Here is a 17,820-nt window from a genome sequence, read left to right as displayed (position 1 = left end):
ATAGTTGTGATACTACAAACATGTGTTTCCTTACGGAATTTCATTCATACCTTATACCTTAATAGTGGTCACTGTTTGAAAGTAAATGTTATGTCGACAATAGGAGTCGAGTATTTTCATTCTGGCTGTATATACCCAGAAACACAGAGCTTCATGTTCGCCATACAAGATCAAGTCATTGCCACAATGAACTACAGAAAGCATATACTGCATGATCCATCTGTATTCAGACCAGTGCCACCGAGTTCGATAGCTGCAGTCGCTTAAGTGCGGCCAGTATCCGGTATTCGGGAGATGGTAGGTTCGAACCCCACTGTCGGCAGCCCTGAAAATGGTTTTCCGTGGTTTCCCATTTTCACACCAGGCAAATGCTGGGGCTGTACCTTAATTAAGGACACGGCCGCTTCCTTCCCTCTCCTAGCCATTTCCTGTCCCATCGTCGCCATAAGACCTATCTGTGTCGGTGCGACGCAAAGCAACTAGCAGACCAGTGCCGACGATGTAATGCAGTACATCTCCAGAAACCATCCAGCACATAACCTCAGGTTGTCGGTTAATGGCAAATACAGACTACAAGTACAGACATGACCAAATCGCAAAAAATATTCATCAGAAATTAGCCCGTCAAAATAACCTAATCCATTGTACTACAGCACATTGAAAGTACAAACCCCAATCAGTGTTGGAAAGTGAAAATTACAAACTTTACTGGGATAAAAATATTACCTGTAATAGACCAGGTATAACGTCTTTCGTAGATAAAAACAAGAAATTCTGCTTCATAATTGACAGAGACTGCCCTAATTCTCACAACCTTCAATCAACACATACAGAGAAGATATCAAAGTACACAGATCTGGTCACATAAATAAAACCCACGTGGAAACTCAACAATGTTATCATTATTCCAGTAGTATGAAATGGTGTATGGTTTTTAGTGCCGGGAGTGTCCGAGTGATTGGATGTAAAGGTTTTGTACCAAAGACACTACACAGCAGCAGTGAAGCACTTAGTCTCCACTCTCTCATTTACAGAGAATGACAAAAAGTAGTAATCTTAGCCACTTGCCATATTATAGTAAGGAAGTTTATTGGCACGAACCCTTCACCGTATACAGAGGCTGGTTTTACGTCCCACTAACTACTTTGCCGTATACAGAGGAATGATAATAATAATAATTTCGTGTGGCTATTTCTAGCCGCGTGCAGCCCTTGTAAGGCAGACCCTCCGATGAGGGTGGGCGGCATCTGCCATGTGTAGGTAACTGCGTGTTATTGTGTGGAGTGTTATGTGTGGTGTGTGAGTTGCAGGGATGTTGGGGACAGCACAAACACCCAGCCCCCGGGCCATTGGAATCAATGAAGGTTAAAATCCCCGACCAGGCCGGGAATCGAACTCGGGACCCTCTGAATCGAAGGCCAGTACGCTGACCATTCAGCCAACGAGTCGGACAAAAGGGAATAATGAACATCGTCTACTAATAATTTTTGGCTATTTATGTGTTACAAACACCCTGTAAATATAGTGTCTGTCAAATTTATTTTTCACTGTTGTATGGAAGTACGGTATATATGTATGGAGCATATGTGCGTATGTACTGAATAGTACTTCTTCCATGTACATTATACCGAAGAAGTAGGCCCTACGTAAACCCAATTGTAAACTTGTGAAGTAAATAATAATAATAATAATAATAATAATAATAATAATAATAATAATAATTGTTACGAAGATATCCGTGGAAGGCAGAGGTGAAAGAAGGTGCGGGCTGGAATGGGTCTAACTACGAGTTCGAAATATGAATTAAAATTTCAACAAAGGTTATATTTTCAAAACTTAACAATGGTGACATAGAATTTGAAAACTTAACAAGTCAACAAGAAGCCAAAATCTGATACAAAGAAATTACAAGTGTTAGGGGATTATTACAAGGTCTGGGCTTCGAGCCCCACAATCACAATCCTTGAGCTATTAGCCCAACTTGACCAAGGTACAAAATCGAACAAAGTGGCAGAAAACCCCATCATGCCAAGGAGCACTTGCTCCAAATTACAATGTTAAGCTTCCTAGAGGAACACAGAAATCAAATTTAGGAAAGAGCAGACCCGCTCTCAAAGTTCAAGCCTATCAAAGGCCACAACGAATTTCACTTCTATCTGCCCTCAAGGCACACAAAGAAACAGGGGTATTTAATACCCAACCTACAGGGCCTTCGCAATGAAAATAAAACATCAGGTTAAGTTACTGGCCCAAAGTACAGAGAGGACTGGAGGCGTGAACTTGCACTCCAAATACACTTTTTAAAACCTAAATGGCTCTAGGCCGATACACAGGGGCTAATCCCAAGCTAAGGAGGTGACCCGTATGAGAAAACTTTAATACATTAAGGAAGCGTAGAAACGGTTATGAAAACGTAGTCACCTCAATTTCAAAATGAAGGGGAGTTCGAGAGGGAAAAGCACTCTCTATTCCCGCTTTACAGTTAAAGAGATCTGTAGATTTTACATAGACAGAAAAGGAATTTACATTTTTAAAAGATGGGTTACATATTAAAAGTATTCGAACCCTCCCCGAGAGTTAGACTGCTGAGCTAGCAAGAAATAAAGATGTTAAAAGGCCATTACCTTGTAGAAGAACTGATGTCTGAAGAACGAGGCGCTTCCCGCCCCCTGCTACATATCCACACACTAAGCTAGATGTTACTGAAGTGGCCAGGAGACCAGAAAATCAGCAGGTTTTATACCCTCGTGGAAACTTCGAGACCTTTCAAGAATGAGAAGACACACCCCCTCAACTTTATTGGATAGCTTAGAGCTACATATCCATATCGAAGAAGACATACATGATTGGCTGAGAATTAATTAAAGAAATTCGGGATTGGCTAAATTCAAAATAGGCGGATAGAAGGATTAATATTGCCAACCCAAAGATAACAGAACAAAATATAGTAAAGACAAAACTTATGAATAAAAAATTTCTCCAGGAAAGTTCATTCCTTCGCACCAGAGTGCATAATCGTAGTTTTTATGTAGAGACATCAGGTAGAGAACGTCCACACTTCTTGATCAATTACAAACAAAAACACATCAAAATTCACACAGAGCCATCTTCGGAGAAACTGTTGAGTTAATACAGTTTTTCAAGGTTCAGGCTTTCTCCTGTAGAGGAGTTCCATTTGGCGCAATGTTTGAACAAGCGGCGTGGAGGTGTACCGCCCGGTACAATAATAATAATAATAATAATAATAATAATAATAATAATAATCTCTATATAAAATAAGAGTTTTGTCTGTACAATGCTCAGAATTTGAAAGTAATGGTATTTCTGGATCGGTCATGTCCACAGTAACAAGGAAATGCACTTTTTACTTTTCCGTAATTTCTGTCTGTCTGTCTACCTGTCTGTCTGTCTTGTCTGTATGTACCTATGTACACGCATCACTAGAAAACGGCTGCAGAGAATTTAATGAAAATCGGTATGCAATGTCGGGGAAGAAGTAGCTACAATCTAAGCCATAAATAATTTTATTTACGCTGATAGAAATGGTAGTTTAGGGGAAGACTTAAAATTTAATTTTCAAATATTTATGTTATTAGTGGTTCTATCTTAATAAAAATTGGTATACAAAGTCTGGAAATAAGTCGCTATAATCTAGGCTATAAATCACTTTATTCACGCTGAATGAAATGGTAGTTTAGGGGAAGGCCTAAAACTTAATTCTCAAATATTTATATTATTAGTGGTTGTATCAATAAATACTACAAAACCAAAGTTGTATAGAATTAAATTTCCGACCATTTATGTCTTATACATTTTTACCGTACCGGCTATGATAACACAGATATTCATGAATTTGTGTTTTTGTTGCTAAGTCCACAACGACGCCGAGCCACGAGAAAATGGGTAAACAGAATTTAATGAAAATCGGCATATAGAGTCAGGGAATAAGAAACTACAGTCTACAATTTTATTCACCCTGGATAAAATTGAATTTTAGGGGAAGGCGCCTAAATTTTAATTTTTAAATAGCTATGTTTTTGGTCCTATCGAAAAGTATTACATAACAAAATTTACAGAGAATACAATTTCCTTTCATTTATGTTTTATTCAGTTTTACCATTCCGACTATGATGAGTGGTATTTCAGAGTCGGAAGAAAACTAAATGTGAAGGCCTACAATATCGAAAGCTCATAACATTGATCAACAATAACATTACATTGACCATTGTTTGTTGTGATGTTATTTGTCTCTTATGCTGCCTCTCAACTCCGATAAATGGGATTTCTGCTGCGTACCGAGTATAACAGCCTGACTGAATATTGGCGGGAAATAGCCAGAGAGTTAGAAAACTTTCTTTTTTAGCATGCTATTCCTCTGGTTCATACATTTTCTGATACAGTTGGTACGTAACACACTGGTTTTTCATAATATTCAAGTTATTCGATTACTACTCTGATGCGCTGTTTTGAATGAACAGTGTGCATACTTATGGCAGAGGCTGACTAAGTAGTAGTAGTAGTAGTAGTAGTAGTAGTATGGCCTGGTCTAGAATAACAATTCACTTTTATTAAATTCTACATTCATTTTATTCCAAATTAGCAAATTTGCCTCCAAGTCAGATAGATTTTTCCGCTGCCAGTGTAGTGAAATTACATTTTCCTACTCATCGGGCACTCCTAGGAAAGAGATTAGCAAAAGGGCATAGTTTTTGCCCTGAGAGTCTCCACTATTCGAACCCCTCCCCGCCGGAGAAAGACGAAGCGTGTTCACGAATCACGGCTGTCTGCGGCTTGGTCTTTCCAGCTCTGGAACTTTGGACTGTTAGATCGGCAGTGTAGTCCTGTTCGTTAAAAGTGAGAAAATGTGTGGTGTTTCATTTGATCGAGTATTTCATATGAAAGCATTGCTTTTAATCGCACCATTCCTACTGACATCATAACTAAGGTTAAGTTATGAGTAAGTTCCCACCTTCCAATACTTATCAATTTCTATATAATAGACTTATTAATTACATAATATAATCCATATAACCTCTAGTACATAAAAAAGAATATATAGAAAAAACCGAAGCATTTTTTCAGATAATACTTTCACAAAAATTAAAAAAGATCCGACTAACTCTGTCCAAAGAAAACTAAAACAAATACTTAAAAACATTAATTTCATCCTTAATGAGAACGAAACATCAAACCTAATTAATATGAATCCAAGACTACCAACAGCAAGGGCTTTGCCTAAGATACATAAACCTGACACACCCATTAGACCAATTATTAACTTTAGAAATAGCCCCACCTACAAAACCTCTAAATTTATCAATAGCTTCCTAAAGAAGTACTATACTTTCCAAAGCAGAACCACAATCAATAACTCAATAGAATTTTGTAAAATTATCAAGAACACAAAACTAAAATCATCTTTCACCTTGAACTCTTTCGACGTCACTAATATGTATTCTACGATCCCCACGAAAGAAACTCTAAATATAATTAAGAACAACTTAAAGACACACAGAAAACTTAGTAACCATGAAATAGAAGAATTTATGTTACTCCTAGAATTCACACTTAACAATAATTATTTTTCCTTCAATAACACAGTATACCAACAAAGTGGTTTTCCTATGGGATCTCCAGCGTCAGGTATCCTTGCTGAAATATACATGGATCACTTAGAAAAACATAAAATTTTAAATGATGAAAAAGGCATCATTATCTGGCTAAGGTTTGTCGATGACATCTTCGCAATTATAGATGAACAAATCAATAGTAGCACTAATTTATTAGACCAAATCAACAGTTTAGACCCTTTCATAAAATTTACATTAGAAACTGAGAACAATAAAAAACTAAATTTCCTTGATTTAACAATCGAAAGGAAAGAAGAAAAGTTGGCCTTTACAATCTTTAGGAAACCGACTCAAACTATAAACACCATACGAAAAGATTCATACCATCCTGAGGCACATAAAAGGAGTTCCTTTTTAAGCATGTTAAACAGAGCCTTCAACATTCCCTTATCTAAAAACGACCTCCAAAAAGAAATTAATCTCATTTATAAAATAGCGATAAGCAACGGATACACAAAACACTACATAGATAGATTAGTGAATAAAATGAAGAATAAACCTCAAACGCAGCTAGTAAAAGAATATAAAAAGAAGAACTTCGCCACCTTTACTTATAATAACGGGAATATTTACCAGATTACTAACATTTTTAAGAAATTTAATTTCAATATTGCTTTCCGCACCAATAACAACAATCAACGGTTAATTTTCAATCACCAAAGCATTGCAAGTAATAACAAATATTTAAATTCCGGGATATATAGGCTTAAATGCTCAAATTGTGCCACTTCTTATATCGGACAAACAGGCCGCAATTTCTCAGTAAGATATCAAGAACATATTAATGCCGAAAAACACAGGAAGTACTCGGCCATGAGTCTTCACATGACCGAATATAAACACAATTTTACATCGATAGAAAGGGACTTAACCATTCTACAAACGCTAAACAAAGGTAAATTAATGAATATCCTTGAAAATATCTATATTGAAATTGATCAGAAGCGAAATCCCAACCAGAATGTTAACGAAATTACGGAAAACATAAATATATTATTAGAAGAGGCTACCAATTTAGACTCATCCAGAAAAACCATCAAAAAGAATCCCAACAAACAACCAACACACCTCCTTCCGAACAGCTCCACCTTACATAATTGTCCCCCTACCCTTCCGTCCGTTTCCCCTAGCCTATCACAACACCACTCCTCAGTAAGCTCCACCCTACACAACACTTCACCCGCTCTCCTCACGTCACTTACCTCTCCCTCCAATACTCCCCGCCCACCGCAAGCACCTCACACACGTACACAGGACTCAGTCAGTTAACAACACGGCGTAAGGGAGGACGTTAAATACGACAAGATTGTCTTTAAGGTAATCAACTCTATTATCCTTCTTTCTCGCGAACATACATTTTTAACAAGGTTTTCTCCTCAAAATATTTTCTATTTCACTTCTCCTTTTCTCGTTTCAGACACATTTCAATAATCCTACCAAACTCAACTTCAACTACGGTTATTTTATCAAGATTTCCCCGATAAATCACATATAAGAAAATCCTGTATTCTTCAATTTATCTTCAAGATCGACAAAATGTACACGCCTCCAACATGAAGAACCTTATCGCTGTTTTTAATTCGCCATTTGAAAACTGACTTGTTGTGTTTTTAACCAACATGAATGAACTTTATCTCATCATCATTATCATATGTTTTAATTTTCGAGCCATTTTATCATATCTTTTAGCTTATGTATCATCTTAACATCAATGTATTTTAATTGTCTTGCCATTTTACCAATTTTAGCTGAAGATGTTCCATAATCGGAACGAAACATGTACTAGAGGTTATATGGATTATATTATGTAATTAATAAGTCTATTATATAGAAATTGATAAGTATTGGAAGGTGGGAACTTACTCATAACTTAACCTTAGTTGTGTTGAGCCAATACGGAATAAATATGAGATTTATAAGCTGTACTGACATCATTGTAATGTATGTTCATTTCAGTTGGAAAAAACCACTAAGGCAGTCTTTCTGAGGATGTAAAACGGCAGGTGGAGAGTGTGTGTCTACCATTATATTGAAAACTCCCCAACCTGATTGTGACTGATGGAATGCAAGCGGGTCTACCATTACAGTAAAAATTCCCTAACTCAGTCTTCATATGAGAAAAGATGTTTGGTTAATTCCCCATCGCGTTTCTTGATGATGATGATGCTTGTTGTTTTAAGGGACCTAACATCGAAGGTCATCGGCCCATCGCGTTTCTAGGGTAACGTTAAGAGCTATGCAATTTAATACAATCTTGCTCACAACGTGTACACTAGAATTCCGTATACAATGTAGAATTCCGTAGCGAAGCGCGGGTACATCAGCTAGTATTTCATCTAAAAATATCGTGGTACTGGTCAGTGAAAACTGGGATGATTAGGGAGGTGGAAGAGATGGCGGCATAGCCCTGCCAGAGTAAAATGTCACGGCCGCCACTGATCGCAATTCCAAGTTTCTTATGATAACAAGAGTATGGCTGGCCTGACTGAAGACCAGAAAGTTATAATGGACAACATGCATTGTCATCAGTTGAAAAACAACTCCTGGGCGGAAAACCGCAATAAGAATATTTCCTTCTTTCTCAATGCTTTCAGTAGGCCTGTGTTGATCCACGTTAATCTACTATGCTGTGTGATCAAAATAAGAGGATGTCTTGTGGTCTGCGGTATTTATTTACCCACATGGAGTGGTTCAGATTCAGGTGGGGAAGAAACCATGTCCCTAGTTTTTTCTCGTTTCACATCATAAAACCAAAATATAGCAAGGATATTATTCTGATTCGCAGAATTTGTGAAGCGCTGGAGTTTAGTGACTTCGAACGTGGGAGAAAGGGGAGTTAGGGATTGGAATAACTTACCAAGGGAGATGTTCGATAAATTTCCAATTTCATTGAAATCATTTAAGAAAAGGCTAGGAAAACAACAGTTAGGGAATCTGCCACCTGGGCGACTGCCCTAAATGCAGATTAGTATTGATTGATTGATGATTATTGGTTGTCTTATCAGTAAGCAATCAATCAAGGCCATTTCCGTACTTTACAAGTTGTCCAAGTCGATAGTCGGGAACGTGATCGTGAAGTGGAAGCGGAGGACACAACCACAACAAAACCATGGCCGAGTAGGCCATGAGTGTCAATCTATAAGGACGCCGTGCGCTGTAGGAGCTGATGCGGAAAATTCGCATGACATCGTGTGATGCCACCACACTTAAATAGCGAGTGCTACTAACGACTGCACCGGGTTATCGCAAGGGGGTTGTCGATAACCAACAGGAGGTAGGCTTCTTTCCCTACTTCTCCCCAGCGCAGCGTTCTCTTTTCATACCATCTCCTAACTTCTATTCTCTATGATGTTTAGAATACATAATCTAATCCTTCATTTCCTTTACAAAATCCCAATATGGATTTTTCGGAGTCGAACATGCGATAGGGTGTAGCGTAGGACTACGTATTTGCGATGCAATGGCCTTTGCAATTGATGTATTTTATTCCTACACTTTGTGCAATCTACGAGAACTGGCGTAAAATTGACAACAAAATGGACAACTCATGTCAGCGATTTTCAACGAAACATCATCATCATCATCTTCATCTTCATCTCAACATATATGTCCTTCCTAATCTTGCTCGCTTTGTGTTGGTGGCGAGATAGAGCACCTGTCCGTACGACAGATGACCTAGGGGCCTAGGGGGATGTTTTCATTCCCGTTCCTTTGAGGGAAGGGGCGGGCCACCTAGAAGGTTACGCCTTCTCTCTGACCAGGAGATTGGCAGGTTTGGGGGGATTGATGGAGTTGGTCGACGGATGATTGTCCACGGGTTTCTACCGCTACCCTGGTTTGCCAGCAGGGGTGGCTACTAATTATTTGTAAAATTTATTTTCCTCATCACGTATGTTGGTTTTAATAGAAACGTGTTTCTGTATTTTTGTACGGCGCCTGGCTTTCTCTCTGGCAGCCTGTGTAGTGTGATTTTGGCCACGGCGGCCGGAGAAGTGATGTAGGCTACACTTCCTTTCAACCTCTGAGGGCGAAGCTTAGTTCAGTGGTTGCTATGACAACTAAGGCTTTATTACATGTAGGGCCACGTAACAATACGAGAAATGAGAATGAATTTGAATTCTCTTACTGCCTATAACAATGATTGTTACTCCAGACAATAGGCTACTCCCCCTGTGGGTGGGGGCGATAGAATAACACCCACGGTATCCCATGCCTGTCGTAAGAGGCGGCTAAGAGGGTCCCCAAGGGCTCTGAAATTTGGAGCGTGGGTTGGCGACCACGGTGCCCTGAACTGAGTCCTGGCATTGCTTCCAATTACTTGTGCCAGGCTCCTCACTTTAATCTATCCTATCCGACCTCTGTTGGTCAACTCTTGTCCTTTTCCGACCCAACGCTATTAGATTTGCGAGGACTAGGGACTCTTTCATTTTCACGCCTTTCGTGGCCCTTGTCTTCCTTTGGCCGATATCTTCATTTTTCAATGTGTCGGGTCCCTTCCATTTTTTCCCTCCGATTAGTGTTGTATAGAGGATGGTTGCCTAGTTGTACTTCCTCTTAAAACAATAATCACCACCATCACCACCTCAATAGGCTACGTAGTTTTTGATTGCATGGTAGTTTTGTAAATTTGTCAAAAGTGTACGGTTCGATGACTTGAAATACCTGTTAAATTTGTAACCCCGTCTGATTTCCATCGGCGCGGTGCCGCGATTTTGGTAAAATGACACCCAAAATTGGCGTTTTCTAAACATCTCGGCTCCCGTGCATTCTAGCACAAAAGTGCTTATTATCAAAAAGATAGAAAAGAAATCTACAATCAAGGTTGCAATTTTTTTCTTTCGTAGAATCAATAATTTCGATGGAGAGGTCTATGCTTGGGTTTACCAGAAGAGATAGAAGGAGGGCCCATGACATAAGAGCAGTCACAATAATGTCGTTGACATCATAACGAGAATTTCAACACCCTGAAGTGGCAATGGGCAGGACATGTGGCCCGAAGAAGGGATGACAGATGGACCAAGGTTGTTCTTGAATGGAGCCCACGAGATAAACTGAGACCGCGAGGAAAGCCACCGGATCGCTGGTATAAGGGCATCCGTAAAATCACCGGAGTTAATTGGCAAAACATCGCTCAAGATCGCTGGAAGTGGAGGCAGCTCCTAAATACTTACCTAAGTTTCAGACTTCAAGAGCCCACATCAGTTATTGATAGAAATGGCTGATTGTGATTTATTTATTTATTTATTTATTTATTTATTTATTTATTTATTTATTTATTTATTTATTTATTTATTTATTTATTTATTTATTTATTTATTTAGCGTATATTGTAATGTGCAGGCCTTCGGACTGAACAGCAGTCGCTTGGTAGTGCCATGAGGTTTGATGTGTTTGTTTACTAAGCTCGTGGCTTTTAGCACCGAGGGTGTCCCAGGACATGTTGGGCTCGCCTAGTGCATGTCTTTCTGTTTCACGCCCATGAGCGACCTATGTGTCTGGATGTGGGATGTCGTAAACACCAATGGATATACTCAACGCTTAACGTCTCCATCCGACGGACGAATCACCATGAACAGCGTCATATGCCCTCATTCTATATGAATACTGCGAAGAGGTTTGGAAATAAGTACAGGCTTTTGGCATGCAATCTAGTGATTAGGTATTGTACACCACCATCTCTCTTACCCTACCCGTCAATATTCTGAAGGCGAAAATGTTTTCCGCCGACGGGACTCAAACCGTGTCAGACCATATACGCCTTAACGATCATGGCCACCAGGCGGGTAATAATTTCGAGGAAATAATCCTACGAATGTGGGCTGTTTTCTTTCGTACTAGAAATTATTCACTTTCGTATTTATACAATTTATTTTAGTTTTCTTTCATCAAGACAGTTTTTTATTTCTTTCATATCACTTAATCCCTCAGGAACTCCGGCCCATTGGACAAATATAACCAGAGAAAATCGAGAGAAGTGTTGGTATCACAACCATGAGAAGTTCCTTTATGTCGTTTAAGTTGACCATTGTCCGCCCCTGTGGTGTAGTGGTTAGCGTGATTAGCTGCCACCCCCAGAGGTCCGGGTTCGATTCCCGGCTCTGCCACGAAAATTTGAAAAGTGGTACGAGGGCTGGAACGGGGTCCACTCAGCCTCGGGAGGTCAACTGAGTAGAGGTGGGTTCGATTCCCACCTCAGCCATCCTCGAAGTGGTTTTCCGTGGTTTCCCCCTTCTCCTCCAGGCGAATGCCGGGATGGTACCTAACTTAAGGCCACGGCCGCTTCCTTCCCTCTTCCTTGTCTATCCCTTCCAATCTTCCCATCCCTCCACAAGGCCCCTGTTCAGCATAGCAGGTGAGGCCGCCTGAGCGAGGTACTGGTCATTCTCCCCAGTTGTATCCCCCGACCAAGAGTCTGAAGCTCCAGGACACTGCCCTTGCGGCGGTAGAGGTGGGATCCCTCGCTGAGTCCGAGGGAAAAGCCGAACCTGGAGGGTAAACAGATGATGATGATGATGAAGTTGACCATTACCAGGTGTATGCATAAGTCTTTTCCGGTTTTAATAAGAGATGGCGCCAGCGAACAGTACGCAGCGTATTAATTTGACACGTACTGTACGTCAGTTTGTTCATCTGACATTAGCCTACCAACACACACAAGTTGAGTCCGCTCAACACTAGCGTCTGTGTTGTATCGTTCAGTGATCATGTCGACGTTTGAGCCTAAAAAAGAACATTTCGGCACGCATCGCTTTTCTTATTTAATCAAAAGGAAAAGGCTGTGGAAAGTCATCGTTTGCTGGTAGAAACATGTGGTGAGCACGCTCCATCGATTAGAACATGTGAGACATGGCTTCGACAATTTAAACGTAGTGATTTCAATGTGAAAGACAGTGCGCGCGCTGGTAGCGCTATTGTGTATTATGAACTCTTGAAGCACGGCGAAACTGTTTATACACAACGCTATCGCCAACAAATGATTCATTTAAATCACACTCTGATCGAAAGACGACCGGAATGGGCCAGAAGACATTGCAAAGTGATTTTGTCACACGACAGTGCGTCGTCTCACACAGCAAAACCAGTGAAAGACATCATGAAATCGCTTGGATGGGACATCCTTCCGCACCCGCCGTACTGCCCCGACCTGGCGCCATCTATCATCTCTTTGCATCAATGGGGCACGCGCTCGCAGAGTAGCACTTCAGCAATTTCGAAGAAGGTGGAAAATGGCTCGACGAATGGTTTGCCACAAAAGACAAGCAGTTTTTCACTCGCCTGAAAGATGGGCGAAGTGTGTAGAAGCCGATGGCCAATATTTTGATTAAACAAAAAATGAATTTCCCTTGAAAATTACGTGTTTTCTTACCATAAAAACCGACAAAAACTTAGGCACCAGGTGTGTGCCTTACTGCAGGCCAGTCCTACTCAGCGTTTGAGGGGTAGGGAGGTCTGACGCTACCCCGTGTCTGGCCAGGTTTAATCTTTCACTAGTTTCTGTCACTGCGGCTGTGACGACATTACAGACCATTCCGAGTGATTTAAATGTTTCTTTTCAAGTCAAAAATATGTTGATTGGTGCTATTTGGGACAGAATTTGTGCTTGTGAAATGGAACTGTCATTATTCGAGGAATAGTATTACAGGAGAAAGGTTCTGAAGAATTTCCATCTTTAAAACCATGCGACTTGTCCAGTTGTAACACTGAAATGAAGTCCGAGGACTTCAGCTCGCCAGGTGCAGGTCTTTTGATTTGACCTCCGTAGGCGACCTGCGCGAATGATGATGAAGACGACACATACACCCAGTCCTCATGCCAGGGGAATTAACCAATTATGGTTCAAATTCCCGACCCGGGACCCCTGTGACCAAAGGCCAGCACACTAACCATTTACCATGGAGCCGGACGGTTGTAACACTGATAGTTAGTGAGAAGCCTTTACACCATTCGACAATGATTTGAAGAAATATCACCTGAATCAAACATAGCCTATAGATGACGTCCTCTTCTCTACATTTTGAGCTGACTCCATTCATATTTCAAAAAGAGCTGATAAGGTTTGAATGTAACACAATTTTGAAAAGCAGGTCGAAGAGTTCCAGGTAGCATTGCATTTTATAGGAACTTGGAACAAAAGAGTTTTCCGCATATCCACGCATAGGCATGAAAATTAGTTACTATATTTGGCTCCGCATAATTTTGCGAAATATTCTCGGCCCTGAACTAGGTCATGTTTGATATTGCGTTGGAAGTAGGATTATGCATTCATTCTGCTCAAATAAATTTCCCTTACATCTATAAGTCGGTGAAATTTAAAAAAATGTCAGTAGTAGTCCTAAATGCAGGAAAAAGAACAGTTTTATTTTAGTGTATTATTTTGTAAAGGCTGATTTTCGAAGTTTTTCAATTCTTTCGATGTCCCATGTGCTGTCCGTTCTAATTGCTATCCATCTCTTTCCCAATCACTTGTCTCTCTCTCTCTCTCTCTCCCCTTCGAGGCTTCCTCTCAGCCCTGAAAGCCTGGAGCTGCCGCGGGCCAAGCACATTCCACTAAGCTAGCCTTACTGAATAGAAACAATTTCTGGGTTTCGGAGTGTCTGTATTGGATTTGAAGCGCGGGTCGGGGGATACAACTCGCCCAGGCGGCCTCACCTGCTATGCTGAACAGGGGCCTTGCGGGGGATGGGAAGATTGTAAGGGATACACAAGGAAGTGGGAAGGAAGCGGTCGTGGCCTTAAGTTAGGTACCATCCCGGCATTTGCCTGGAGGAGAAGTGGGAATCCACGGAAAACCACTTCCAGGATGGCTGAGGTGGGAATCGAGTCCACCTCTACTCAGTTGACCTCCCGAGGCTGAGTGGACCCCGTTCCAGCCCTCGTACCACTTTTCAAATTTTGTGGTAGAGCCGGGAATCGAATCCGGGCCTCCGGGGGTGGCAGCTAATCACACTAATCACTACACCACAGAGGCAGACGGAAGCGGTTTTACTTTTCTTAAATTGATAAAAATAAGTCTTCAGCTTACAAGTATTTCTGGAATTGCTGGAGTCGCCTGGTTCATTTTAGGGTTTTATACCACGTGATTTTTCAGGTGAAACTTCCAATCCGAGATCGACGAGGAATCGAAACTTGGTCGTCCAGGTCATCGATAGCCAGAAACCAAGCCACTACGTTAATCATACACCCTTCTCTCCACCCCCACAATGCTTAAATTGATGAAAATGAAAACCTACAACCTGTTTTCCAGTCATTGACCGTGTCAGGGATGTAATGAATGAATCACATACAGGCTATTTGTACGATCGGGTCGCCACGCCCAAAGTGATTTATGAATGAGTGATAAGATGCTATGAAATGAAAATGGAGAGTGTTGCTGGAATGAAAGATGACAGGGAAAACCGGAGTGCCCGGAGAAAAACCTGTCCCGCCTCCGCATTGTCCAGCACAAATCTCACATGGAGGGACCGGGATTTGAACCACGGTATCCAGCGGTGAGAGGCCGACGCGCTGTCCTCTGAGCCACGGAGGCTCTGCTTAAATTGATCACCTGCTCAAATTAGTTTAGGTTAGCAAGATTTGTTAATAATTTATTAAACATTCGCGAGCACGGCGCCGGCAGAATTACTTGCAAGGGGTGCAGTTCTGGGCGGTCTTAGTGGCACGAGAACAGGAGGAGGAGAGTATTTAAACACTTGTTTTTAATACATTTTGTCATCTAAAATATGACCGCTTTACTTCAACTAAGAAGGGCTATTTTTCTTAGGTTATGGTTAAAGATACCTGATACCCAGTAACAATATGTACTACAATTAAATTTCGTGTGGCTATTTCTGGCCTAGTGCAGCCCTTGTAAGACAGACCCTCCGACGAGGGTGGGCGAAATCTGTGTGTCATTTCTGGTGTGCGAGTTCCAGGGATGTTTGGCACATTACGAACACCCAGCCAAAGGAATGAAGCATTTGAGGTTAAAATCTCCGACCCAGCCGGGAATAGAACCCAGGGCCCTCTGAACCGAAGAGCACTACCCTGGCCATTCAGCCAAGGAGCCGGACACAACATGTAGAATCGGACGCACATTGAAATGGCTTGGAATAGATCTACGATGCTCAAGAGAACACTGAATTGATTAGACTGGAGGCTAAGTGAACTATGAACGCGCAGTGTTCACAGGAAGAGAGTGCAATATAACACTGAATTCATTAACATTGTGACAAAACTGGACAGCAACCAAAAAAGTTCAAGTGTTTGTTCCAACGTTAATTCGTTTTTTAAAAAGACTACATTTTCCAAAGTTTTGTTGCGTGTTCATTAACTTCCACGCATTAAACTTATGTTTTTCTTCTTCTTCTTAATCTGTTTACCATCCAGGGTCGATTTTTACCTCAGACTCAGCGAGGGATCCCACCTCTACCGCCTCAAGGGCAGGGTCCTGGCGCTTCAGACTCTAGGTCGGGGATACAGCTGGGGAGAATGACCAGTACCTCACCCAGGCGGCCTCACCTGCTTTACTGAACAGGGGCCTTGTGGAGGGGTGGGAAGATTGGAAGGGACAGTCAAGGAAGAGGGAAGGAAGCGGCCTGAACTTAGGTACCATCCCGGCATTTTCCTGGAGGAGAAGTGGGAAACCACGGAAAACCACTTTCAGGATGGCTGAGGTGGGAATCGAACTCACCTCTTCTCAGTTGACCTCCCGAGGCTGAGTGGACCCCGTTCCAGCCCTCGTACCACTTTCCAAATTTCGTGGCAGAGCCGGGAATCGAACCCGGGCCTCCGGGAGTGGCAGCTAATCACGCTAACCACTACACCATAGAGGCGGACACACTTCTGTTCTACTGAATAAATTATATTCTATTGTACAATTTGTTTTCCTTATTTTTCTACTTCAGTCATCGGTCTACCTTTTTCATTAGCCGAGGGTGTGTGTGTGTGGGGATTAGAACCATTTTTGATATCTTATTCCACACAGTGTTAATGTTCACGAGTGTTATTCTTAGCCAAATATTATCTATTTTCTCATAAAATAATAAGTACCGTAGTTATGATAACTCACCCAAAATACCGGAGTGATCAAACTCGGCTTTGGTAACGTGTAGTGTCACGAGGAAAACAGCTATCAGGCACATAATGCTCTTCGCTCTCTCACATAGACAATCTTCGGCTGCGGTTTCCTCAGGAATGAACTAAACCGCACGACAGACTTTATGAGGAAAATGTTCCTCTAGAAACGGTTCGCAAGGTCAAAGAACAGGAAGGTTGTGAACGCGTTAGTGGCGATCCCTGTATCCACTGTTGCAATCAGCGCCGCGCACTGCGCGTAATGAAAGTTACTTTCCCAGCAGGTTTCAATATTAATTAACATCGCTGTGGTGAGAAAACGAAGAAGCAGCCTGCTAGTGAAACGAAACAATTCATTTTTAAGCTTAAAGGATCGTGTGTGATTTAATCTCCGGACCATTTCTTAACGAATTACATTCCTTCTTCTTCTTTTTCTTCTTCTCCTTTCATTGCCAGTTACTAGGGGTTAGCATTTATGTTGATTTAGCCCAGGTTTACAGACTAGTGGTTCGTAATGTGATGTGTTGTACGTAAATGACGATGACTCGCCTTACTGTTCGTGTAACAGCCAAGCAATCGCTGATCTCAATCACATCTTCTCGTGCCAACTTTATCATGAGCAGCGGAAAAAATGAAGAGACTAACTACTTACAAGCAACTTTCAACTCCCATTTAACATACAATGTATTTTATCCTTTCAGCAATCAGAGGGGTATGAAGCAATTGCCAAGTTCATTAAAGACACTGATTTAAGAATATAAGGTCTTCTTCTTCTACCGCTTTTCTCACATCTGTGGGGTCGCGGGTGCGAACTGTGTCGCACATGTGGATTTAGCCCTGTCTTACGGCCGGATGCCCTTCCTGACGCCAACCCTATATGGGGGGATGTAATCGCTATTGCGTATTTCTGTGGTGGTAGGTAGTGTAGTGTGTTGTCTGAATATGAAGAGGAAAGTGTTGGAACAAACACAAACACCCAGTCCCCGGGTCAGAATAATTAATCGGAAGCGATTAAAATCCCCGACCCGGCCGGGAATCGAATCCGGAACCCTCTGAACCGAAGGCCTCAATGCTGACCATTCAGTCAAAGAGTCGGACGTCTGCAGTGCTACAATACCGGCAAAAAAAAAAAAAAAAC

General features: G+C 41.4%; 1 protein-coding gene across 2 annotated transcripts in view; it reads right to left on the bottom strand.

Annotated features, from left to right (window-relative positions):
- Positions 1–16,832, bottom strand: part of LOC136877420 (zinc metalloproteinase-disintegrin-like 4a) — a 194,720-nt gene extending 177,888 nt beyond the window's left edge. For both annotated transcript variants that reach the window (XM_067151441.2, XM_067151443.2), the window contains exon 1: positions 16,678–16,832. In XM_067151441.2, the coding sequence (XP_067007542.2) occupies positions 16,678–16,750 (73 nt within the window). In that variant the 5' untranslated portion in view covers positions 16,751–16,832. The remainder of the gene's footprint in view (positions 1–16,677) is intronic.
- Between the last annotated feature and the right edge of the window lie 988 nt (positions 16,833–17,820).

This window comes from Anabrus simplex, chromosome 7, assembly GCF_040414725.1.
Source record: "Anabrus simplex isolate iqAnaSimp1 chromosome 7, ASM4041472v1, whole genome shotgun sequence".
NCBI classification, from domain to species: domain Eukaryota; kingdom Metazoa; phylum Arthropoda; class Insecta; order Orthoptera; family Tettigoniidae; genus Anabrus; species Anabrus simplex.
This window is presented reverse-complemented; position numbering and strand designations above follow the sequence as displayed.